General features: G+C 37.6%; 1 protein-coding gene across 2 annotated transcripts; it reads right to left on the bottom strand.

Annotated features, from left to right (window-relative positions):
- GPLD1 (glycosylphosphatidylinositol specific phospholipase D1) lies at positions 122-24,646 on the bottom strand. Of its 2 annotated transcripts, none has more exons than XM_021388568.1 (25): positions 23,234-24,646; positions 20,624-20,679; positions 19,872-19,950; positions 18,982-19,079; positions 17,657-17,767; positions 17,335-17,383; positions 16,774-16,828; positions 15,700-15,807; positions 14,931-14,958; positions 14,695-14,834; positions 13,596-13,661; positions 12,035-12,155; positions 11,384-11,523; positions 10,079-10,265; positions 9,062-9,172; positions 7,900-7,974; positions 7,369-7,525; positions 4,872-5,013; positions 3,761-3,860; positions 3,581-3,674; positions 2,790-2,966; positions 2,289-2,449; positions 1,516-1,542; positions 1,379-1,429; positions 122-227 (listed from the first exon to the last, which is right to left on the bottom strand). In XM_021388568.1, exons 1-25 carry the CDS (start codon positions 23,328-23,330, stop codon positions 150-152), a joined length of 2,508 nt encoding a protein of 835 aa, XP_021244243.1. In that variant the 5' UTR covers positions 23,331-24,646; the 3' UTR covers positions 122-149. The 2 variants fall into 2 exon arrangements, 1 of the variants encoding a protein (XP_021244243.1); XR_002435757.1 differs by having other exon boundaries at positions 143-227; positions 619-1,429.

The raw sequence follows: 24,828 nt of genomic DNA, 5'->3' as shown, positions 1-24,828 counted from the left end.
ACCTAGTTATCTGTACCATGTATCTACTAAAGTTTGCTGTCATGTGGTTTTCTTGGTTTGTTAGGTGTTAAGGTAAGTATCACAGATAGTAAAGAGATTCTTCCTTAAAAGACCAGTTTTGCCCTGGTCTTCAAGACTACCATGACTGTTCAGAGTGAGTAGACAAAAAGCCTTCCACCAAGTCGAGCTTTCGCTGAACTTCTCTCTGCTGCCACTACAACTTCCTTCTGTGGAGATAGATATGGAAGAAGGGTCAGCAAAGTGCAACTACAGGTGAAAGATTGCATTAAGCTTCCCTAATGGAAGCTAGATTTTGTTTTAGTATCATATAGAAATGTTATGAGAAGAAGTGGGAAAGCCACCCACCTCATCTGAACAGCATTTAACAAAACAATTTGACAAATAGACTTTATTTCATTTGGCAAATGCTAGAACTGGTCAAAACTTCTGTCAACATAAACTCTTTCTCAGAAGCAAGATCAATACAAATATAGCTGAAGTTTGGACTAGACTGATGCCATAGCAGAAGAACACAAGAGACTGGAAAACTACCTCACCCGCCCTCATGCAGAAACTAGCAGCAATGTCTGTGTCAGTTGTTGGATTATAAGTTCTAACCTAACTGAGATGCATTTGCATTTCCAGGTGTTTCTTCAGTGCATGTTTTAAGAGCAAAAAGTCAAAGAACATTTGTTGAAGACCAGTTGTACGTCTCCTCAGCCTACTGTTACATCAGAGTAAGTAGAATGTTGGACTCACCTCAGCTGAACAACCTTCAAGCTGAGGGAAAGGTTTCTTACTGCATCATACAAACATAGGGATTGATTTTTGATACTCATAATGGTTTGTCCGAAGAGAACAAAGATAAACAGGTGCATAAATGCATCCAAACCCATTCAGGTAAGAACTGGGTCTCTCTGTGCTTGGAAAGACTCAGCGCATGAATTGTGTTCACTGGAAATGACAGCTACAACCGTGAGCATGTGAATATTAACTGACAGAGGTCATAGGCTCCCTGCTTTGCATCCACTTTGCATACAGGTTGGTTCAAACAGTAAAGCCATTTAGCATCTATGCACTATTTACCATGCAACCTTTCAGGAAACTCCTAATAGTTTAGATTTTAGGTCCTTTCAAAGCAATCCCTTTTGATTCAAGTGTCAGGTGCCAAAATTTTGACAACTCCACAGTTAATACACCTATAAAACTGCTTTAATTACCAGTTCAGACAGAGAGTGACTTGAAGGAAAAGTAAGTTAACTAACAGTGCAAAATACTTTACGCTTCTGCAAATGAAGAAGACCTGAGGTGTTGACCAGTACACGTAAGTGTCATAGACAGATGTAACAAAGCAACCAGAAGCAATTACTTTGCTCACCTTTTTTTCAGATTTCACAGTGATGACCGAACTCCCAAATCTTGATTGTTCCTGCAAAATAATGCTGCTTGTTATAATGCTGTTTTGAAAGTGGGACTTTTCCATTTCTCACAGCAGTTTGTTTTCCATTTACTCACCTCAGGAGAAATGAGGACATACTGTGCCTGAAGGGGGAAAAAAAAAAAAAAAGCTAGTGGAGAGAACAACAGTAGGAGTGTAGAAGTCCAGTGCAATAGCCCTGGCTCCTAAACAGTAAAGAAATAGAATTACAGGCTCATAAGGGTTGGAAGGTACCTCTGGGGATCATCTAGTCCAACCTCCCTGCTAAAGCAAGTTCCCTAATGTAGGTTGAACAGCAAAGCGTCTAGGCAAGTTTTGAATATCTCCGGAGAAGGAGACTCCATAAGTTGTCTGAGCAACTCATTTCAGTGCTCTGTTACCCTCACAGTAAATTTCTTTTTCATGTTCATATGGAACTTCCTGTGTTGCTGTCTGAGCCAATTTCTTCTTGTTCTGTCACAGGGCACTGCTGAAAAGAGCCTGGCCCCTTCCACTTGATTCCCATGCAGTAGATACTATAAGCAGTGATCAAATCCCCTCTCCAGCTTCTCTTCTCCAGACTGAACAGTCCCAGGCCTCTCAGCCGTTCCTCATAAGGGAGATGCTTCAGGTCCCCAGTCATCTTTGTGGCCCTCTGGACTCTCTGGAAGTTCCCCATCTTTCTTAAACTGAGGAGCCCAGAACTGGGCTCAGTGCTCCAGTGTGCATGAGAACAAACAAGCCAAATTACACAGATTCCAAAACAAAATTAATTTTCATTTTTTCTGAAACCAAGCCCAGTATTTGCATAGAATGTAATTAATTAGCTATCATGATCTTACATCATGATTTCACTTTTATGTTTTTTTACCCAGTCCTCAGGACAGGGAGATATCCATGATTTGCAGTGGTCTGTCACATTCCCTGAAGATGCCTGATTTCCATTATAAATGTAAACACGGCCAGCTGCCCCACCAAATAGTACTGTGGTGATATCGTTAGTTCGCAGGGGGGATGTTACAATCATTTCATCTGCAAAAATTAAAAGAATGACATAGCACATCAGAAATGGATATAATGCTATATCACAACATGATAGTTTGAAATCAAAACTTTTTAATTGGAATTTTGACATCTAGAAGTACGTAAGTGCCAAAATTCCAGTTAAAATGTTTCAATTTCTGACTAAATTATTTGGGATTTTAGAGATGTCTCCTGAGGAGGCATGATGGAATACTTGTACAAGTAACTGAGTAAGAAGACTGAGTAAGAAGACTGCATTCAGCACTTGTATGAGAATGTGTGTGACCAGTCTTCTTGCTGCAAAGTGTAAAACATTTCAACTCTGAAATCTAGATTCATCTAGCTTTACCTAGTCCATCATTATCCAGGTCACTTAAGTAAGTATCTCCTCCAAAGCGAGAAAACCTTCTGTCCCCACTGAATGTGCTGAGCAAAGAAGGCTTGGTGCTGTCTGCCAGATCATATACCAGAGCCAGTCCAGCTTGGTGCAGCACCGGGGACAAAAATGAAATCCTAGATAGACTGTCTAGAAAACAACAAAGTAAGAGAAGTTGATCATCAGACATAAGAATTCAGGTTTAGTATTTGAAATAACTCGACAACAATAATACTGGCATAACACAAAATGGACCAAATTAAAAAACATGTGAACCACCCATCAGATAATATATGTTTCTGTGCTAACTAGTGACTGCCAATCTCTTAGCAATAGCAGCAGGCAAAAATACATTTTAAGGACAGATATGAGAGTTCCACATTTTGATTAATGCATTTCCTTGTTATCTAATTCCAGAGTAAGCACAAAGTACTACATTCTCTTAATTCCAAGAAATATGCAGTCTACTTGGAAATCACTGCTACATAAATAGTGCAACATAACAAATGCTATTAATAGAAGTTAATCTTAAGGAAGAGTTAAAAAACAACACTGAGTTGAGGTCTAGTACAGAGGACTCTGGAGAAAAATGCAGGTCACCTGTAAGTGACAACAGTGATTATTTCTAAATTTTTAAATATTTTTACATTATATTGACAATTAAAATATCCCTTTTCTAACTTTTAACTTTGTTTTTGCCCTTCATTCATACAGAAACAGACATCCCAAAGCAGAAATGGGTTGCAGTTTTCAGAATGACATACCTGTAGTTGGTGCACCCACCACCAAAACTGTCCTGGTGATCCCAGCCACAGACATCACACCACTGGCCAGAGACAAACCCATTCTGCCCATTGCCTGTTAGATTTTAAAAACACTTATTTCCACAGAATGTCATGCTATTTCAAATTATTTATAAAGCACTATACCATAGAGAACCCTACCTTTTTTCCAGCTATTGTAAACCAATGCTTTGTGCTTGGTGGGTTATATCCATACACTTTCCCAACACTCTGTTTGACATCAGATGAGAAGGGATTGCACCTTGAATTAGAATTTAAAACACAGATTTTTGTAGATTCAGAGATGTGTTCATCTTGAAATATTTTCCACTTTTAGTTTGGAATAACAGTGGCAGTTAATCTATTTTAGAAATTCTCATTTAGAAATTTATTTTAGTAATTCTCGTGCCTGTTCTAGCAAGTTTCAAGATACTTTGGGTGCAGACTTTGTCTTACCATCCACTTTAACACTCAATATATTTTTTATATTTTATCTGCTTTTTGAAAGCATTATCTCAAAGTATGTGCTATATGTTGACATATCTACTTGTTGGCATTTTTCTGCCCCTCACCTCCCACCAAAGAAATCTGTCTTAGTTTTAGCTGGGATGGAATTGTTTTCTTCAGAGTGCCTGATATGATGCTATGTTTTGTTTTTAGGGGAGTGCTGTATAGAGCCAAGGCCATTCTCAGTGAAGGGCCCAAGGAGCTGGGAGGGAACAGAATTAGGACAGCTGATTTAAACTGGCCAAAGCGATATTCCATACCATATAACATCAAGCAGGAGTTTTGAAGGGGGTGGGAGTGCATCTGGCTCCCTTCCACTACTCAGAGGGCTAGCTAGGCATCAGTCAGGGAGTGATAAGCAATTACTTGTGCATCATCTGCTATATACAGATATACATCATCTTACATAGTCATAACTATATTCCTTATCTTAGAAAATAGTTTTAGTCTCAACCCATGAGCTCTACTTTGTTTTTTGTTTTTTATTCTCTCCCCCATTACACTGGGAAGGGGGAGAATGAACAAACAACTGTGTGGTGCTAAGCAACCTGCCAGGTTAAACCACAACAGAATCCCACACATTTTTAACTGTCTCTAAAAAACAAAGACCTTGTTCTGTAAATGCATGAAGATGGGCAAAGGCATAAAATATGAATAATAATATTCTAAAGAAGGCAAAGAGGAAACTTTCTGAAAAGCAGGAAGTCTATTCTGTTAAGATTTGTAATAGATTAGAGGAGAAATAAAGCAGTAATTTATAACACACTCGACGCAATTCTTCCACGTAGGGCTACCAATTAGCAGTAGTGTTGCATTCTCCATTTGGCAGCTATGAAGTGAAAATCCAAACCAAGCATAGTTTTCTTCCCCATTCACCATCCAGTTGGCATCCTCTACAGACAGAAGTCCTGACAGACCAGGAAAATATGAATTAAATTTTGTAAGCTGGCATACAAAATTATATTACCAATCGTTCATTGGTAAACTCATCCTATGGTGAGAAGTTTCTATTAGAATTTATATCTATGATATGACACCAGTTATTGCTAACTTCACTGCAGAGCAATGCTAAAGCTACAACTGTACTCTTTCATCAAAGCCTTTGTTCAATGCAGCCTGCATCTAAAGCATAGCAGTGCCTACAAAAAGTAAGTGACAGCTATCTGTCAAGTCTGCTCTGAACTGATGAGTCCTGATGGGACAAAACTGAAGCTATTCACTGGAACTTGTACTTCTTCAGTGGTGGTGGAGGAGCATCAAGTATTTCTGGATTGAATTCAAGTCATTCAATCAGCATTTTGGTCAAAACCAATGTTTTGAAATGTAAAATTCATTTCAGTTGTGGTTTTTAATTTTTAGATAAAGTAGAATAAGCTAAAAAAATTAGTAGGAGTTACTGGAAAACTCAATTATGTGATTCTGATGAAGCTTTGAATACCTGCATATCCTACCTCATCCCATACTAACTTTATTTAGTTCTGTATGTGGCCTTTCCTTCCTCATTCACAACAGTCCCTATCACCTGTACTCACTACCTATTTCACTTGTAGCACTCCCCATTGTCCACATGAAGGAGCACAAGTAATGACAGAAAATCATCTTTCAAGATACACTTGCAAATTTTCAAGGAAGACCTGTCAGTTCTCCTTGGTATCATCAATATGCAATTGAATCCATCGCTTCCACACAATCATCCACTTATTTTTGGATCACAAAGTTGTTGCTTTATCTGTGTGCAAACTAATGACTTTAGTAGGCCTGTCTGTCAAAGATATTAAAATCCAGGATTGCATTCCTAGAAGGAGGATTTCACCTTCCTATGATGTACATCTGTACACGTTAAATTTTCACTGATCCAAATCAGTGCTCATATTTATCAGACAGCATATGTGACATATTGACAGTACACTGGATATAGATATTGGCAGTAAAAAAGTGAATGCTTACTACAAAAGGAACTTTAGCATTTTTAATTTTTTATTAGTTACCAAGCTAAACTCCTCAGAAACAGATCACATTTTTCTTTTAGGTTTTCTTCATCTGAATCAGCAGATATTTAAAGATTAACCTGTCAGTGAAAACTCTTGAAACGAACTCTTCTTTTTGAAGAGTTCGTTTCAAGAACCACTGAATCACCCAAGAAAAATGAGACAACAGTTGAGTTCTCCATAACAGAGGACTAAAATTGAAAAGGCACCAAGGAAGCCTCTCTTTTACATAATTCAGTTCTTACAAAAGACTTGGTCTTTCCTTACATCTGCTGAAAATACAGCATAGCAGGATTCACACAGGCATGATTTCTAGAAGATGTCAGGTGTGACTTCTTGTTACAAGTACTGGAAGAGCTAAGCAGAGGTGTCACAAAGCTTGATCTGCTATGCACTAGCAATATAGACCTGATCTGAAAATCAGTGGCAGCCTTAGCTGTCAGGGCCATGAAATAGGGAAGTTCTAGAGCCTGAATGGATTGAAGAAAACAAGTAGAAGGGTAGCAAAGCCTGAACTTCAGGCAAGCAAACTTCAGTTTACTCAACCAAGTGGTAGTTTGGGGAAAAGGTCTGAATTTTAGAGTAATTCTTTGAATATAATTCAAATTATAAATTCAAATTATTATGTCTCAGTAGTCTTTGAATGATTATAGTGACTAGAAGTGCCCAAAGACTGGACAAAGGCAAACGTTAGTCCTGTCTGAAGGTCCCTGGGACCTCCTTGAAGATCAGTCAGCCTCCTCTCAGTCCCTAGGGAGGTGATGGAGCAGCTAACCCAAGTCCTTTCCAAGCACAAAGGACAAGAAAGTCATCAAGAATAGTTAGGCATGATCACTAAGGATCAATTTGGTAAGCTTCTATAAACAAATCACCATCCTTATGCATCAGGTGAGAGCAGCAAACATTGTCTGCCTGGACTTCACTAAGGCCTTTGACGCTGTCCCCTGTAAGATCCTCATAGAGCTCCTGATGAATTATGGGCTGGATGAGCAGGCAGTGAGGTAGAACAAAAACTGGCTGAACAACCGAGCTACAGGGTAGTGATCAGTGGTGCAAAGCCTAGCTGGAGGCCAGTAACTAGCAGTATTTCCCAGGGTTCAGTCCTGTCTATAATCTTTGTTAACCATCTGGATGATGGGGCAAAGTGTACCCTTGGCAAGTTTATGGATGACTCAAAAGTGAGTGGCTGATACACAATCTCAATTAACTTATAATTAGGAACAAATGAACAGTCATGTAAAACACAGCAGGATTAATTTACCCAATAAATACTACCTTGGTTAGTTCTGTTGAAATAAGAGTAAAATGCAGCCACAAATCCTCTCTGCTGCCCACTACCAGGTGCATATGGAGAGCCAACAACCAAATCACCATTTTGATCTCCATCAATGTCAGCTGCCAGGAGGGACCAACCAAGATTACAGTAGGAATACTGCAATAAACAGTTAGTTTAAGCCTGAAATGGAACTTAAACCACCAATCTTTAGCAAAATAAAGAAGTTTACTTCTAAAGAGCTAACTTTGTCTGCTTCTGATCAAATTACCCTCCAACTCCATGACTCCAGTTTTGTTCTTTTTTGTTTTCCTTTTGTTCACCCTGCTCCCTCCCCTGCAGTGGAATACAAATGTATTTCCCACATGCAGCCAACCTAGACAAACATCTGTTTGCACCATCCTCAGTTACATGTCTATATTCCCTTGCAATTAGAACTTTCATTTCAACATTTTTTCTTTAATCCCACAGGCCCTTGCCCCTTTTACCTCACCTCCTGCTTGTGCAGCCCTGTCTTAGTCTGATCCATATACCTGACAAGTTATGGTCACGTTTGGTTGAGATGCCAAGCCTCTTCCCTTAGTCCCAAAATAGACATACACAGCACCCTAAACAGTAGGAAAAGCAAATACAACATGAAAGGATTCACATCTCAGCACCAAGTATGAAATCCAAGACAAAGATCAGAATGAAACAGTTTTGTAAGGACTACTAATACAACTGCATTTTTTTCCCCCATCAAAGCTTTTTCAGGAACTTGTCTCCCAGCCTAAAGATGCCCATACCATAATGGACACTACTATAATGAAGTATGTTTTCATCATACTGCAGTTTAGGAGCAAGGACAGTATAACGTATATTACATTAATTATATGCAAGTTCTTTTGACTCTAATTTTGTTTAAAATTACTTAATGCAATGGGATGCAGTGCAAGTCACAATAGATGCTTGCAGTTTTCCAAGTAATTAGTCTACACAGAAGCATTTAAATTAGTACTTAGGCAGCTAAGTTAGTATTTGAAATTCTGAAGAGCTTTAAACTTAGTGGAAGTGCATTAACCTAATAAGTTATACTTCTCAGTTCAGGTGGAAAGAAAACATTCAGTGACCATTAACATGAGGTAATTTGGTACGCTGCAAGTCGTTAAGGCACTATAGTTTGATTAGCCTAGCACATGTGCCTGTGTTCACATTGCATCTCAGATATCATCTGCTGGCCTCTGACCGCAGCTGGCAAGGCTCATTGACATAAGGTTCCTTCTAGACTAAAAAACAGTACATTCAGATTTTATGGAATTACCTCTAATGTTTCCAGCACATCAATGCTGAAAAACTGAAATATGATTTGTGCAGAAAGTTCACAAAAAAAAAGACAGACATATGGGTAACATTCATTGACCTAGTCAAAGTATCCGCAAATACATAACCCCGTCTGTTAAAATTAAAAAGCCACCTTGAAAAACAAAAGACATTCTTTGTCTCACTTCACTATACGAAAACCACCACCAAAACCAAACCCCCCCCCCTCCACACACACAAAACCACCTCCAACACCACCACCAAAAAAAAAAAAAAAAAAAAAAAAAACCCACACACAAAACTATCAGTATCAATAAAGCGATCTTTGAGAGAAGCACACACACACAAAAAAAATACACGAAAAACAAGCAAACAGAAAGCCTGTATTTGACTTACTTTGTAAGTGAGAAACTGAGACCCCACAGAAGGTGCTCCAATTGCCAGATCTGGCACTCCATCCTCATTGAAGTCCAGAACTGCCAATGCAGAACCAAATCTGCCTGAAGGCTATAGGAAGAAGGATTGCTCTTATGAAAATAACAGATATTTTAAAGACCAAACCATCAAAACATAATGTACGTTTGAATCACAGGACAGGGAAGAACTAGGAACAGATATGACAAATATCCATCCCAACAATTCCTAAGATTTTCTTCTCATCATTATTGTCTCAAATAATAATATATTAGTAATACAGTAATTGGGAGTGGTCTGTTCTCTTTGAAAAAACAAAGGTGTTAAAATAAAAGCTAACTGAATACAACAAGGTACTGCTGTGCTATTTCATTTTCTGAGTCTACTGCACCACTGATGTCATGCTTACAAATGACAAACTTCACTCCTAGTACTATTATAGCTGTGGACTACTAAAACACTCTGTAAGAAAACATCAGCTGTTTCTCCACCGTTTATAATCACAGAAACAGAATATAAGTGAACATAACTCATTACTTTCTATTCTCTTCTGAGTGAATTGATATTTCCTATAGAGGATCAACTGTAATGCTATAACGTGATGGAAAGTACTGTGATAACTGCAGGGTGGCAAAGTCTCTTGCTGCAACAAATGAGGACAAGCCCAAACACAGCAGCCATAGATACAGAAATGCAGGAAAAGAGCTACTTACCTTTAGAAGATCTCAGATAGGCAGAGATCTCCAATGAGATACCCTCACCTCCCCCTGCCAACCCTTAAATGAGGTCTGGGAAGGAGTGGATCCTGGCTCCATCCCTTCCAGTTACTCAGATGCACTGCATGCACCTGAGCTCCCCTGGGTTGGCCCTGCCTTCCCACCGAGTGCCCAGTCACTGCTTCAGGACTTGACTTAGCATTTCCACTACAATCAACTTTATTACTCAAAAAGTCCATCTCATCCTGCTTCTCAGTGTCAAGTATCTGACTTCACCCCTCACCTGATGACCCTCTAGTATGTGGTCTGCTTTCCCATCTAGATCCATGTCTTCCTGTGGTAAACCTGAACGATTGCCGTAGACTATATACACTCGTCCTATCTGAATGTGGCCCAGCGTGCTGTATCCTGGTGCTCCAGCTACCAGATCTTCATATCCATCCTGGTTTAGGTCAGCTGAGATCATTGCCCTGTACAAGTGAGGCAACAAAACCATAGCATTAGCTGCCAGACTACCTCTACATTATCAGAAAATAAACACTTTTAATTTCAGGTAAACTGAGATGTGCCTTTCCCCATCTATTTCAGTGAGAATCTACACAGAATTTTTCATATGATGTAATTGATTTTTATTTAGTTGGACTAAATAAAAACAGGTTCATCTACCACTAATGCACCTGAGATCTGTATGGATTGCCTTTTAACTGACACAAGGCATCCGAGAGCAGTCAGAAAAAGACACATGAAAAAGGGCCACTTGCCTATGACACAGAACACAGAAAATGAAATTAACTATCATTTTAACCAAATCTCTAATTTAATCAGTGGTCGTAACAGCAGACAAACAAATGGATCATGAGTCTCAGTAACAAGGTGAAAGTTTAAAGAGGGAACACGGAGAGAAAAACTACCATTCATTTGGCTGGTGTGAAGTAACCTCAAGAATTAAATCTTCAATTTTTGAATCAGAAGAAATAAACCAAGATGGGCAGCAATACAAATTTATTTCATCTCTCATCTCTAATGCAGGTAAAGATAGAACATCTCTGGAAAGAGAAGGATACACATCTTTCTATGGCATCTTTGAATTCCCTACTAATCCTCTGGAGTTTCCAAGAACATTCAGTTAGACACCATCAACAAACAACTCAGGACAAACAACTAATCTGGTGTAATGATCACACAATAACCAGAAAAGGGTAATAAAAAACATTTCTTTGCTGTTCAGAAGAACTGTAAGTGATGATGATGCTAATTTTTCTTCTCTCCATTCTGAGCATGTTGAGCTCCTTCACTAAGAGAATGAAAAAAATAAAATGACAGGATAAGAAAGAATTTGTCTGATTAAGGTTTACATATGAATGGAATATTTTATTCAGCCCTGACACAAGGAGTCTTATGCTAACACTGGAAAGAAAAAAGGGTCCTATGTGTCAGCTCGTAGTTCTTGCCAGTCAGTGTAAGCCACTCAGAAAATTTGTACCACTGTCACCTCTAAAGAGTATCCAAAGAATAAAAATTAGCGTTTTGGTAGGTACTCAAATTTTTCAGAAATTAGGAGAGAGGTTTGAGAAAAAAAAGTACAAACCATCCAAGTCTAGCATATGGTGAAGTAAGAAAATATGAAGATACTGGCTTGGAGATGTACTTAAAGGATTTTTGATGTGTAGTTGCTATCACTCTCCAGATACTTTTTGCAAAAGCGCGATTTATGAATCGGAGGGAATTCTGAAATAAAAATAACAAAGAGACACAAGAATTTGCAAAACATAGGCTGAAACAGAACTGACCACCTCCAAAAATAAGTTATCATCAGTGGAAAATACCGTATTGATCTAAATGACTCTGATTTGGGTCATAAGCACTGTTTTAGAAAGAGACAAAAAATCTGTATGCCTTAGATGGTGCATTGCTAACAGTTCATTTCTATAGTTCGTTGAAATTTTTTAACTTCAAAAAGTGATCATATGATTCCATAAAATGTAAATACTAAGGATATATTTTTGTCATTTTGACACTGTAAGATGTGTTCTAGCCTCACTACAAAATGAGGAAAAGTGTAAAAACTTCAGTATTTATGATGTACTTATAATAAACACTATATACCAATTTACAATGGCTACCATGAAGTCAGAGGCTACAGTTTACATCCAGAGACCATGAACAGCATCTCAGACAGAAATTAAAACAATTTTATACAGAGCTGAATTTTACCTGACACATGTCACTTCCCACTTACTGTTGCCCAGGATTGTATATTGAAGTGAACTCCTCTCTCTGTATATGTTATATTCTTTTCAAGTGTTTTTGGAAGTAAAGAAGTTGTATTCTTGCGATGCTCATTTTTTGAGTGTTTGCTTCTGATGAAATAAAGAAGGCACTAATAACAACTAAAGCAACTGAATTAACGTATTTTATAACAAAGCAAGGAGAAATAATCGTATTGCCTTTGAATACAGAATTATCAAAGCTACATGCCCGTTTCTTGATTTCACACATAATTTTTCCTCTTTCCCCACAAAAGAAGTTAAGTTTTTGCTGTAGTAATATTTTGCCAGTTGTTTTCACTATTTTCAGATATTTCCAGTATTTCCCTAGAATTATTCTCTCCCAACATGTAAGTCTATTGCCATGAAGCCACTGGCCAGAATTCTGCCCCAACTTATGGTCCTTACAACTACCGACTTTGGTGAGGTGTTAGTTGAAGAGAGTATCTGAGGGCAAGAACTCTTTTCTCAGCTAAGGTAAAAACTTTAAGCTAAAAACTCTCACAATGAAGTATGCAGTAAAATAAAGGTAATTAGTGTCTCAACCCATAAGGTTTCCAGAAAACATTAACCTTCATAACCCCATTTACTGATTTAGCTCCAGTCTCTGCTATCTTTCATCTACGCATAGGCATTTGTTTATTATTATACTTTACAGTAAACAAAAGACAGACTTTAAAAGTAAACTCTTTGCTTTCTTGTCCTCTCTTTTCTCAGCATGGCTATTTTCAAGGATGCACTGCTGTCTTTGACAATCTGTTTTTTATCTCATCTTTTTGTTCTTAATTTTCTTTTCCACCATTATCTCCCTGTGGATCTCTGACCATTCCACTGTTCCAATCTGACTGTAGTTGTAAATTAAACCATTAATACTGATCGCAAGTAAGCTAAGAATGTTCTGAATTTCTGTTACTCAAATAAAACTCAGGATTAAGGAGTTTAGATTCCTCTTGAGGTTGCATTATTATGCACCAAAAATTCTTGGCAAAAAGTAAGCTCCTTAAATTGTAGCCTTCAAGTGGAGGAAAAGTAATCCTTGCCAACAAAATACAATCTATCTTGCCCATAGAAATTAAATACAACTCTCTGTAGTTTTAGTTCAGTGAAAATTAAATTAACCAGTATGAGAAACAAAGGTGCTTTCTCAAAGTGATAGTTGAGTTCCATATTGCTAAACATATATGAAAAAAGAATTTGGCTGTGGCAAGGATACTGCTGAACATGAATCATTAATTTCATAATTAGCAGAACACAGAGTGACAACCAGTTAAATTGTGAAGACTTTGAAAGTCAAGTGCTAGGTAAGTATTCTTTTCCTTAGGCTGGAAGGTAAAAGCCTGTCCTAGGCTGCACAGTTCCCCTACACAAAGCTTATTTATTCACATCAAGACAATCTCAAATTCATACATAAAAAGGAAAAAAAAAACCCAAACAGATTATCTCTAATTTTCAATAGCTCACTGTCCACATTAGTGAAAGACTGACTCTTCTTCCACCAGTAGTAAGTCTCTGAACCTTTAGAGTTATACTTACATGTAGTTATCTTTGTGGTCCCTTGTACAGTTTATAAACAGAGGGTTTTCAGGCAGGAAGCACCCACTAAAAAAATATTCAGAATGTGTTTTGAAGATCTTCTTGCAATGCAAGTGAAACTAAAACTTCAACATTTATCCTTACTGATTCCTCTGTTAGAAGGCATCAGCTTTCTGAAGAAGCTCTGCTTAATCAGTTTCAAGGAGGTATTACAATCCATAGAAACTCCTTTGATGCCTATTTTAATGACCTTGATTATATTTTAATGACTTAGGTTCTATATGAACCTTGCATGTCTTTACTTCACTCTTTAATGAAACTTACTGGAACATGCCCTGCTAATTCTATTAATATTATTAATAGAAAAAAATTGAAAAGAATTAATTTTAACAATCTTTCAATGAAAATGATATTTTGGAACAAAGAACACAACTGATTATGCCATATCATATTCAAACATTATTTCCCAAAATATCTACGTTAACATTATCCCTATAAATGCATGAGTTAATACACACTGTTGGTCTTATAAAGTTATTTACAGTAAAGTTACACTTGTAACAATACAATACAAGGCCAGAACTTCAGTAAAAATATGATATTCTGAATACAAGCCTGAACTTCCAACACTAGAACATATATTCTTATTGTTAGTATTCCTATCTGCGTGCATTATCTGAAGGTAGCACCTGGCCTCCCCTTGGAGGGTCCCTCTCCACCTCTGCCAGCTGATGAGAACAGTCACATAGTACAAGCACAGCTCAGACCACCAGGGCAGGAAGAACCTCAGTCTGGCTATGCACCATTTGAGCATGCCCTTGGATATGTCTTAAAGAATGCCCCAGATTTCCCCAGGTTAGTATCAGCTGGGTGTGACACGGCTTTGCATGGAGAAAAGAATGTGAATATGTTGCAAATGCAAACTCAAGGTCTATGTATTCCTCTGTGCATCTGGTCAAAGGACAGACATAGATCCTTTGGCCCACATGAAGATTTAAAGTTCAGTACCTACTCTAGGAAATGACCTGCCTTCAGAAAGATTCAATGTGTGAATAGAACTTGAATAGTGCATTTAATGTTGCAAGAAACACAGTGTTACCTGCTTCCATTCTCTAGCATTTGGCTCATCTGCTCAAAAATATTGTTTGTCCAGAATGCCATGTCATCTACTCCTCCAAGGAAATATTCATAGAACTTTTCCACCAGAAATGGAGATTTACTAGCATATGTTGGAAAAAGCTAAGAGACAAGCAACATACTTAGTAAAATGGATTACACTGTCTTTGTGTTGCATGTTCAACCAAAAAAGAAAAAAAAGAGAGAGGGAAAACTAACCTTGGCAACAGCAAGCCTTTCTCCATGTCTGAAAAAAATAAATAAAAATTCTTCAGAAACAAATAAATTTAACTTAAAAATATTTCATTACTTAAAAGTTTATTTTCAAGGTTTCTGTACTCGTGCATGTGGCAAATACTATGTAAGTAATTACATTTCCTTCTTGGTGGTTAATATAATTTTAAAATCTGTAATGTGAAAAGTAACAATCTTAACATTACTGTAGCTCTTAGTTTGGAGGGATTCACAGTGCTTTTAAACACTGCATATCTATTGGAAATTAACTGAAATAAAGAATACAGCCAGGTGGTTTAAGATCTTCTAAGCAGACATTATGAGGTATCAAAAATGTCTTAGTTCTTATCTCCATGCATTATTCTTCGATTTGATAGGATCTACATAAACAGTAGATAAACTGTCCATTGAAGTATGTATATTAAGCTTCAGTACACTAAAATTATATTCCTAACATGCCACAGTGCAACAATACTTGAAGACTTGTCTGTTCTCAGATAAACAGGCCTAAATATATTAAATGCATAAATCTGTTAAATAGTTAAGACTCAGAAGCTATGGTGTAATAATGAACTTAACAGCCATTTAAGCTGTCCAAATTTCATAGTTTAACCTTTTAAAAAAAAAGTATCTTATGATTTTGTATTCTTGGCCTCAATGCGTAAATTTCTGAGCTAGTATTTCAAACAAGATTATCATCCTTTTCCTACAAAAGTTTCACTTAGGAAAATCTACACAAAGCTATCCAACTTACAGTTCAAGAAACAGCAGGTAAGTACAGTCAGTAATTGTGCCTTCAGTTATGATCTCTCTTCCATACAATTCCTTATAGATAGAGGCTAGGTCTTTGACAGGTACATACCTAAGAACAAGACTCAGGAATTGTAACAAAAGCTTTTCCACATCATCTGGTAAAAGATAATTCAGCTTCTGTAATAACAATAGCCTGCTTTAATATATTCTATATTTCAAAAGACTCTGTAAGGTTATCAAGATTCCTAAATGTCAGATGACTGCATAGACAGTTACTCCCTGCATAGACACTCTCCCGCTGTTTGGGTTCAAAGCCAGAAACCTGTAGCAACATCACAGAACCAGAAATCAATAACCTCCCTGGCTACGGCTGGTTAGTTCCCACACTTCCTCCACTGGTTTCCTGGCTTTATGATCACATAATGTCCAAATCTCCTCTGTTGCCAAACCTATTCTGATTCAACTCTATTCCTAACCAAAAAGACATTGCTCATTATTTCTGTCTCAACATTTCTCAGGGATACGTCAGAGTTGATGAAGCTGAGGAGATAATTTACCATCTTCTACACCTAGAGGAATTACCTTCCACTTAAACAAGACTCAAATGACCCACCACACCAGCAGAAAAAAGGGCATATAGATTTTTCATTTCATTTAAAAACTGCAAGAAAAAAAATCATGCCTATTTAAAACTGCTGTTTCTTTTTGTGCTTTTAAAACCTGTCTGAATTCCTCAGCATCTATAGCCATAAACATCCTCAATGCCCCAAAATTAAAATGGAAATCTAAGTGAGATATTACCTGCAGGTTATTTAAATAATTGCTAGGACATTCCAGCAAACATTTTACATTATCTATAATTGCTTATTATTTCCATCAGAGTTTAAAAAGTAATCTTTATTGCTGCATTGCTACATCTGAAACTCTTTTTTCCATCCTCCCAGTTTTTTATGTCAGAGAACATTAAATATGCACATGAGGAATATTCCAATAGCAAAGGTTTTGAAAGAAAAATACAGAATAAACTGAAATAATCATTAAAGAAGTTAACCTCTGCTGAAGGTCATTCTCTTACCAGTTTGGTGCCAGATAACTGAAGTCCAGCTCAAACTGACTTAGTACATCTCCTCCTGTAGACGGAGGAATAAAAACAAAACAAAACAAAACAAAACCCAAAACCCAACAAACCAAACACATAAGTATCTGTCAAGGATAAGCATGAATGGATCTACCTATGGCTATGCTGTATATTTGTATATGGTAGCCACATGTATAAATCTTTTGTCATTTAAAATACATAAATGGTTCACCTGAAAGTATACTGCATATTTTGTATTTCCAGACAATAGCAAAAATGGTGTCAAATCTAAAATCCAAGTAGTGACTCCATTTAACCTTTAGCGTACTTCAGCCTGTGTTTTGGATTTAAGTACAAGTATCTATATGCCCTATTGCATCTCCTGAAACACAAAACATGCAGACAGGGATAGCAGGATTTCGCAAGCTACAGGAGACATGTATGACTCATTCTTGGCTTCCACTACACGGGGTAAGAGCCAGAATCACCAGCTGTGCTTTTCAAGTGGACTAGGTATCCCAACAAGAAGGATCTATGTTCAGCAAACAGAAATATTACCAAAATCTCCAACATTGTGAGCTTCTGAATATGAACCATGAAAATCAACCTGGAGAAACAAACAAACAAAAACACATTTCTGATCATTTTACTCATCTTTCCATACAAACATAAGAGCAGAATCAAATTGTAAAAGCAGCTCTGAAGCTTGCAGGTCCCAAACCTGACTTACTTCATCTGTACAGAGTTTGAGACATTATATCTCCCTCAAAATTTTCCTGAATTGGGAGTACAGCTTTTGTCTTCTCTCTGCACCAGACTCCAGAGCTGAACTATCAATACTAATAATTGCAGTCATGTCAATAAAATAATCCAAACTTACTTCTCCCATGGCCTTTAAAAATCCTTGGTCGATGCCCAGGCTATGCCAGCTAACATCTGCCACCATATGTGAGGCAATTCCAAACAGGAAAGCCACCAGCTTCTCAGTAGCCTACACAATAACAATACACATGTAGTATCATCAGTAATTTTATTCCTGTCTTTAAGAAGAGCATTTTACATTAGCGCATTACACAATGATGTAATGGATAATCTACTGCAATCCAAGAATTTAGCCCAACAAAAAAAATAAGCACTCATTCCTTGATACTGGATAACTGTTTTTGCAACTTGACAATCTCTAAGCACTTCATACAGTTCAAGGCTGGTGTCAGAACAGCCCATGTACTTCCAGTCGGATATGTGTTTTGGGACCAGGGACAAAGTCTTCCACTTCCAAGGAGTGAACTCCCTCTGTCACTTGAAGTATTGTGCAAATACATACAGAGGAGAGAAAGATGCTCCTGTGCAAGCGCTATTCATTATAAAAGCATTTGACTAAAGCCCAGGGAAGAAGTTACTCATTTTATTCCTACAAACAGAAAAGTTACCTGGAATAAACTTATGAGCAACACAAATTTCATTACATTTCTTCAGAAAAAAATTTATCAGTATCAAATCACAGTTAGTTCCAGAGGCCTTTAAAAAAATCTGTAATCAAGTCACAATTTTTGATGAATTTATATTTCCTGAAGGTTAACAGTTCACATTTTAGTATCACTAAGGGCCAGTCAAAAAGCAGGCAGATTTCTTTATGTTCTTAAATAGTGCATGCCCTCAAATGCTGTTCCAATTCTACTATGTAGTGAAAGAATGGCAAATGCTCCAGCAAGGAAAAGAAAGCAGTATGACCTGTAAAGTCATTCTCACTTTTCACAATCTATTCTTCCTCTCTTCTTAAGTAGCTCACATACTACCAAAAAGAGCAGATCAGGACTAAGTCCAAGATTTCACAGGTGTGAATTCTAAATCAGGTCTGGTTTTCAATTGGCAAACACTCAACTAGATCTGACAATAATGCAAGTACTCAAAACCATCAATAACACTTGAAAATTTGGACCTATGAAATACACCTAAAGAACCAGAACACATTAGAGATAACAGATTTTATATGGGAGTTGTTAACTTTTTGCCTGGTAAAGATGAAAGCATGATTGCAACTTTTCCTCTATCCACAGAAATTTTAATTTTAAAATAATATGTATTTTTTTACATTTCCCAAAGGATAAAGCTGTAAAAACAAGGGATGCTGAAGAAGGCAGCAACAAGTGCAGTCAAATAAAACATTATAGAAAGTAAATTCAAAAGTTAAAGAATTTTTCTTACCTCTTCCCAAGGCTGAGGATAATTCCTTCTGATGTAGTGAATACTTGCATTAAGAAATGGTGACCAATGAGTGTCTTCAGACACATCATGGTATATCCCTATTGCAACAGAATTATATCAGTATGTATTAATAGTTGTTCCTAAAAAAAACGTTTTCTCCACAAGAACAAACAAACAAACAGATTTTTGTTCAATTCCATATTGCACAGGTGGTACATTTTACAATCTGTTTATATAGCTAGAGCCAAATTAGCTATATTTGTGTGTGATTTATACTGTCAAAAAGATTCCAGATCTACCTTCCATTATTGTTTGATGCATCTGAAAATGTTGTGCCTGCTCCCTTCCTCTATAAGCAAGTATAATTCAAAGAAATATTGCCTTCCAAGTGGAGAGGAGAGAGAGAAGATGCAGAGTAAATAAAGTCATCAAACTGCATAGGAGAAAAAATGATGGGCGTAGCAGTCAACTCCATACCTTCAAGACAGGTATCACCACAGAGCTAAGGAGCTGTCCCTTTACAGCTACTAAGACTTAGAAAAATGATCTTTTCATCCTCTTGATTTCTCCCCAGATCAGTACTCTGTAATCTAACCTATTTCAGTCAAACAGCATCCTTACATCAAATTGCTCTACACGTCAAACAGTTAAATTTACCCAAAATCTATTTTCTGAAAACATTTTCAAATCTGTTATTTTGCTACAAAGTTCTACAAAATAAAAAAAGTCTCCAAATTCTAACAAAAAAAAGTGTGGATGCTTTTGTAGGAAGGTATTTGGGCCATACTTGATTTCTTACAGCATACGTATATTCAGCCCTATTAAATACTGTAGAGTTTTTGCAAAACAACACAGTCATTACAATATTGGACTCAAAAATCTTCTCTTACCACGCTTGCAGATTGGAGGATAAAAGGCATCAGGATAAATGCTCCCAGCCTGAAATGCATCTTGGTGGTTTAGTAACAACTGAGAGAAGGATAGGAGTTGGAAAAGAAGTCAGAATGCTATTACACAGCAAAAACCCCAGTCCTACTGTCAGTATCAAAGATAAATACTGCCAGTGAGATATGACTCAGTAAAATACATTTTTTCAGTGCCACCATCCTCCTTCCTACCGCTCCAGTTCCTGTAAGTGAAACTAAACTAATCAGTATACACTATAATTTGAAAGGCCATTTAGGAAAGGACAAATATGATATAACTTAGGTACTGGTGAAGTCACATTCAGAAGGTGCTCTCCTCCTCCTGACTAGACTCAAAGCCTGGGCTGCTAACTACCATTCTCTGAATCACACCTTGGTTGCATAAAGCAGACAACACCAATACTTCCTTTGAGTGATCTCCTACTTTCATAAGAGATCACGTTATATAAAATGGTGTTCTTGGATTGTCATAAATGATATTTAAAATGTTTTTAGTAAAAAACATATGCATTTTGTTTAGGCATATGCATATGTGTTTATGAAAACTGTCTATACATTTAAAGCGGTCTGCTAGATTGTTTAACCCAAAAGGAAAAAATACAGCCCAGGCACAGTAGTTACACACATATTACTGAGAGCATGCAATAAAGAAAGATAAGAACACAGAAGAAGACTCACAGGAAGGGTACAAAATTGAAAAATAATATGCTTCCTACCTGTCTATAATCAACATTCCCTTCACGTTTGGTGAAAAATTCCAGAGCTCTATGCGCTGAAAAACAACATATGGAAGTATTGATTTACAGATATTGTAACCCAGCCAATGGTTGTTTGACACATTATCAAAAATAGATTATACTGCATTATCGTAACTAAGCCAAGTGGCACAGGCATATGAAGTATAATTTCTGAATAAATTCTGTACACATGAGTAGGTCTCTCTTCTTATCTAGGGATCTAATGCAGAAATGCTGTTTCTGGGGCACATCCAGCCATGGAGGTCTCATCAGTCCCTCTCTTATTTCAGCACTCAAGCTGATGAATAGAGATGACAGCGCCTAATAGCAAGTAAAAAGGAAGACTTTATATGCAGAATTGTGTATTGAAAACGATCACAGCCAGAACATATAGAATAGGTACCATAAAATTCTAACTGTAAAAGATACATAAGAACTGTGTTTAAGTTTCACTGTCCTCAGGAATAAACATGAATACTTAACAGTGTAATTGATTTTTAACAAGTATGAAAACAACAAATTTAAAGTCAGCAAAGTAAATAACACTATTTATTCACTGGAAAGGCAGTGCCAAACTTACTTCCGAACTGATTATTGGGCAAGTATAACAAAAGAATGAAATAAACTTATCACTTTTCTTGAATGAAATCTCATTCTAATTAATTTCCCAGGGACAGTCTACTAGCACTTTTCTGAAAATACCCTGCGCTGCCTGTAAAACCAATCAGTTGAAACAACAAACATGGGTTACCTTCTTTGCCTTCCCACACACCAGTTTTACTCTTCAGCTGTGATACTTACAGACTAGAACTGCTATCCCTCTTGAGACTACCCAGAATATGCTGAATTTAAGTCAATCCTTACCAAATAAATTAAATCACAAAAAAATCCTCTCATTCTGGAATAAGATCTAGACAAAACCGCGAGGGCTTGAATGACATTTCACTTTATTACCCACTGTTGTTCTAAACCATCCTCATGCAAATATGTCAAGAGACACTCAATGACCAGCCTTGCATCAAAACAGGATTTACATTAAAAAGTAAAAAATACAGACTCAGCCCTTTCAACAGACATCATTTCCAGTGCCTGAGGTTCTCAGCTGGGCAGTTTCTGTCTCCCACCCTCCCTGTCTCCCCTTACTCCTCATGTGGGCTCCTACCAACTCACCCTGACCACAGGTCTGTGGATGGAACCCTGCAGCTGTGGGTCAAGCCTCCGTAAGAGGCAGCGCCCGCCCACTCAGCCTGCTTCCAAGTAGGGCACAGCACAGCACTGCTGAGCACTTCAAATGAGATGCACATTTTGAACAGGAAGAACTTTTCACCACTTAAAGCGGTTGCGGGAATGTGTCCAGGATAGCCTTCAGTTTGAGATTTGAAGCAGAAGGGCTCTTTTCTGCAGAATTTCTTTTCCTGGAATACTCAGTGTTTGGATTTAGTAATAACTTCCAGTATCTTATCATAACAGACTTTTACACTAATAGAACACACTAATAGAAGCACACTAATAGAAGCATAGATTTTAGCAATGTCAGAACTGAGCCCAGACAAGACGGTCAAAGTTTGCTGTAAGTGCTGACCTGATAGCTAAGAGTACACATCACTTCTCAGACAACCAAGGTCTTTAAATTACGTAAATGTATGTTTTCTGTAGCGTGCTTCCTTGATTAGATTAAAATGACTGCTTTGGGACACTCTCAGTCTCAAATGAATGTCATGAATTATCCCAGATTCTATCTTAGTCAAAATTGCATGTATTTAGTACTTAAAGTCTGAGATTACCTGAATACATATAATATTATATATTTTATGTTCTGTTTGAGCAACACGTTTAGAACCAGGAACTGAAGAATAAACAATTAAAACTGTAAATTACAATCTGGTGTGAGTAAATATTTGAGAATGGCCTCCAGCTACCCATGAGTGTTCTCTCAAGAATTATGACAGACATCAGAATTTAAAAATCGCACATGCAAGAAAAAAATAATTCGAACCAGAAAAATTTCCCTCCTTTGATGTTTTCTCAATTCTCCCCTGATTCTCTATAAACCTAGGTTACAAACCTCCCAGAAAGAGATACAGAATAAAGTTTTCATTATGTTAAGTCACAGACACAAATATATTATGCAGCTATGGCAAAATTAATACACTGTTATTTGACAACGGAGCTACCAAAACTGATTTCTGTTATTCTCTAGTTTATACTAACATACAAAAATCCATTAATTTGAACAAAGATTAGTATTTCTCTTCTTTCTTCCAGCTAGAATACACCTATGCCAGACTCACAAAGATTTCAGTTACATAATGCCCATGTTTCAGAAAACAGAAAAATATGCAACTGAATTGATTCAGGCAGTCTGGTTACAAAAACATTACAGTTAAGATTCTAATGACAAAAAAATGAACAATTCTTCCAATCCATGTATTTTTACTGTTATTATTAATTATTATTATTTAAAGAAAACAACGTGGAATGCTCATTACTTTTACCTTATATCCCTCCCTTAGCTTTTCAGCCATCTGAATTTACTTTTCTTCCCAAGCGATTCAAAACACATTAAAATTCATTCTGAATATGCCTTACCTATTTCAACATGCGTTGAAATTCCACTTGGAATGCATTTTTGATAGAAATTGTACAGTATAATCATCAAAACAGACCATCTCTTCAGACACGCCATGATGCTGTGACGCTTGCTCAGACTGTGTTTTCAGAAGCCTGCAGCAGTAGCAGTGACCTTTGAAATGTGGGTTACGGCACATATTTGTCTTTCAGGCCTATTGCTGACACAGCAAGCAAACTATTGTGGTATTTGTAGTGCTGTTTTGTACCTTTACCTCAAATAAAAATATTTTTTAAAAATAAATAATTTATAGGTGTTCTTCCCTCTCTCTCTGGGGTTTTGGCAGTGTAACTGCCACCTCTGCAAAGGAGCAGAGAGATTTCTTTTAACCCGTGGCCCAAAGAAGAAGGGCAGCTTCCCAGAGGATGTCCACCTCACTGCACACTTGACTTACAACACCACAAGATTTCACAAAACAAAACAAAACAAAACAAAACAAAAGTCAGTTGCCAAAGTAGTATTAAAAGGAACACACTAGTTTCAGAATTGAAGGTAATACAAATTCATGAGCTGTGGACAGGCAAGGAGTTTAGAGCTTTCCACTCATTACACATATACATCTAGGTCTTGTAACCCATATTGATAACCCAATTCAACCCAACATATGGAGCAAGTAATCACAATAATTCTTATCATTCATATTGCTGCGAGCTTCTGTCCAACAGAAGAGGCTAGGGGTGCTTCAGCTCCCTGCCATCTTCTGCACACACCTGACTGGGGAAGGTTATGGCCTGGCCATCACGTTGGGCTGTAGCTCAGTCTATGGGTAAGGTGGGCAGGTGCTCTGCATGTTCTTTGTTCCAGGCACGAGCTGTGGCCACCAAGGCATGTGGAAGAAGGAGAGGGCTGTCAGCCTCCTGAAATCAAGTGATTGACCACAAGCAATCTACCTAGGCTTTAGTAAAACCTTTGCCTACGTCTCTGAAAGTATTCTCCTGGAGAAACTGGTTGCCCACGGTTTGGACAGGTATACTCTTCACTAGGTAAAAATCTGGCTGGCTGGATGGGACCAGAGAGTGGCAGTGAATTGAGTTAAATCCAGTTGGTGACTGGTCACTAGTGGTGCTCCCAGGGGGTACTGAGACCTGTTTAATACCTTTATTGATGATCTGGACTAAGTGCACCCTCAGTAAGTTTGCAGGTGCAGACATAAAGTTGGAAGGAAGCGTTGATCTGCTTTAGGATTGGAAGGCCCTACGGAGTGATCTGGATAGGCTGGATCAATGGGCAGAGGCCAATTGTATGAGCTTTAACAAGATCTAGTGCCGGGTCCCAAACATTTGTAACAACTCCATTCATTGTTACAGGCTTGAGGCAGACTGGCTAGCGAGCTGCACAGAGGAAAAGGATCTGTGGGTGTTAGTTGACAGCCAGCTGAACATGAGCCAGCAGTGTGCCCAGGTGGCCAAGAAAGCCAACATCATCCTGGCTTGTATCAGAAATAGCGTTGCCAGCAGGAGCAGGGAGGTGATCATCCCTCTGTACTCAGCCCAGGTGAGGCCACACCTCCAGTGCTGTGTTCGCTTTTGGATCCCTCATTACAAGAAAGACATTG

This window comes from Numida meleagris, chromosome 2 (assembly GCF_002078875.1).
Source record: "Numida meleagris isolate 19003 breed g44 Domestic line chromosome 2, NumMel1.0, whole genome shotgun sequence".
In the NCBI taxonomy this organism is placed as follows: Eukaryota; Metazoa; Chordata; class Aves; order Galliformes; family Numididae; genus Numida; species Numida meleagris.
The sequence above is the reverse complement of the archived record's forward strand: the minus strand, read 5'-3'. Positions and strand labels throughout refer to the sequence as shown.

Excerpts from the sequence above, each read along its gene's own strand:
- GPLD1 (XM_021388568.1), bottom strand. The coding sequence starts at position 23,330 with ATGGCGTGTCTGAAGAGATGGTCTGTTTTGATGATTATACTGTACAAT. Across the intron at positions 19,951-20,623 it reads GGAATGTTGATTATAGACAG|TTGTTACTAAACCACCAAGA; the intron begins GTAGGAAGCATA and ends TCCTTCTCTCAG. Across the intron at positions 12,156-13,595 it reads GACCACAAAGATAACTACAT|AAGCAAACACTCAAAAAATG; the intron begins GTAAGTATAACT and ends TTATTTCATCAG.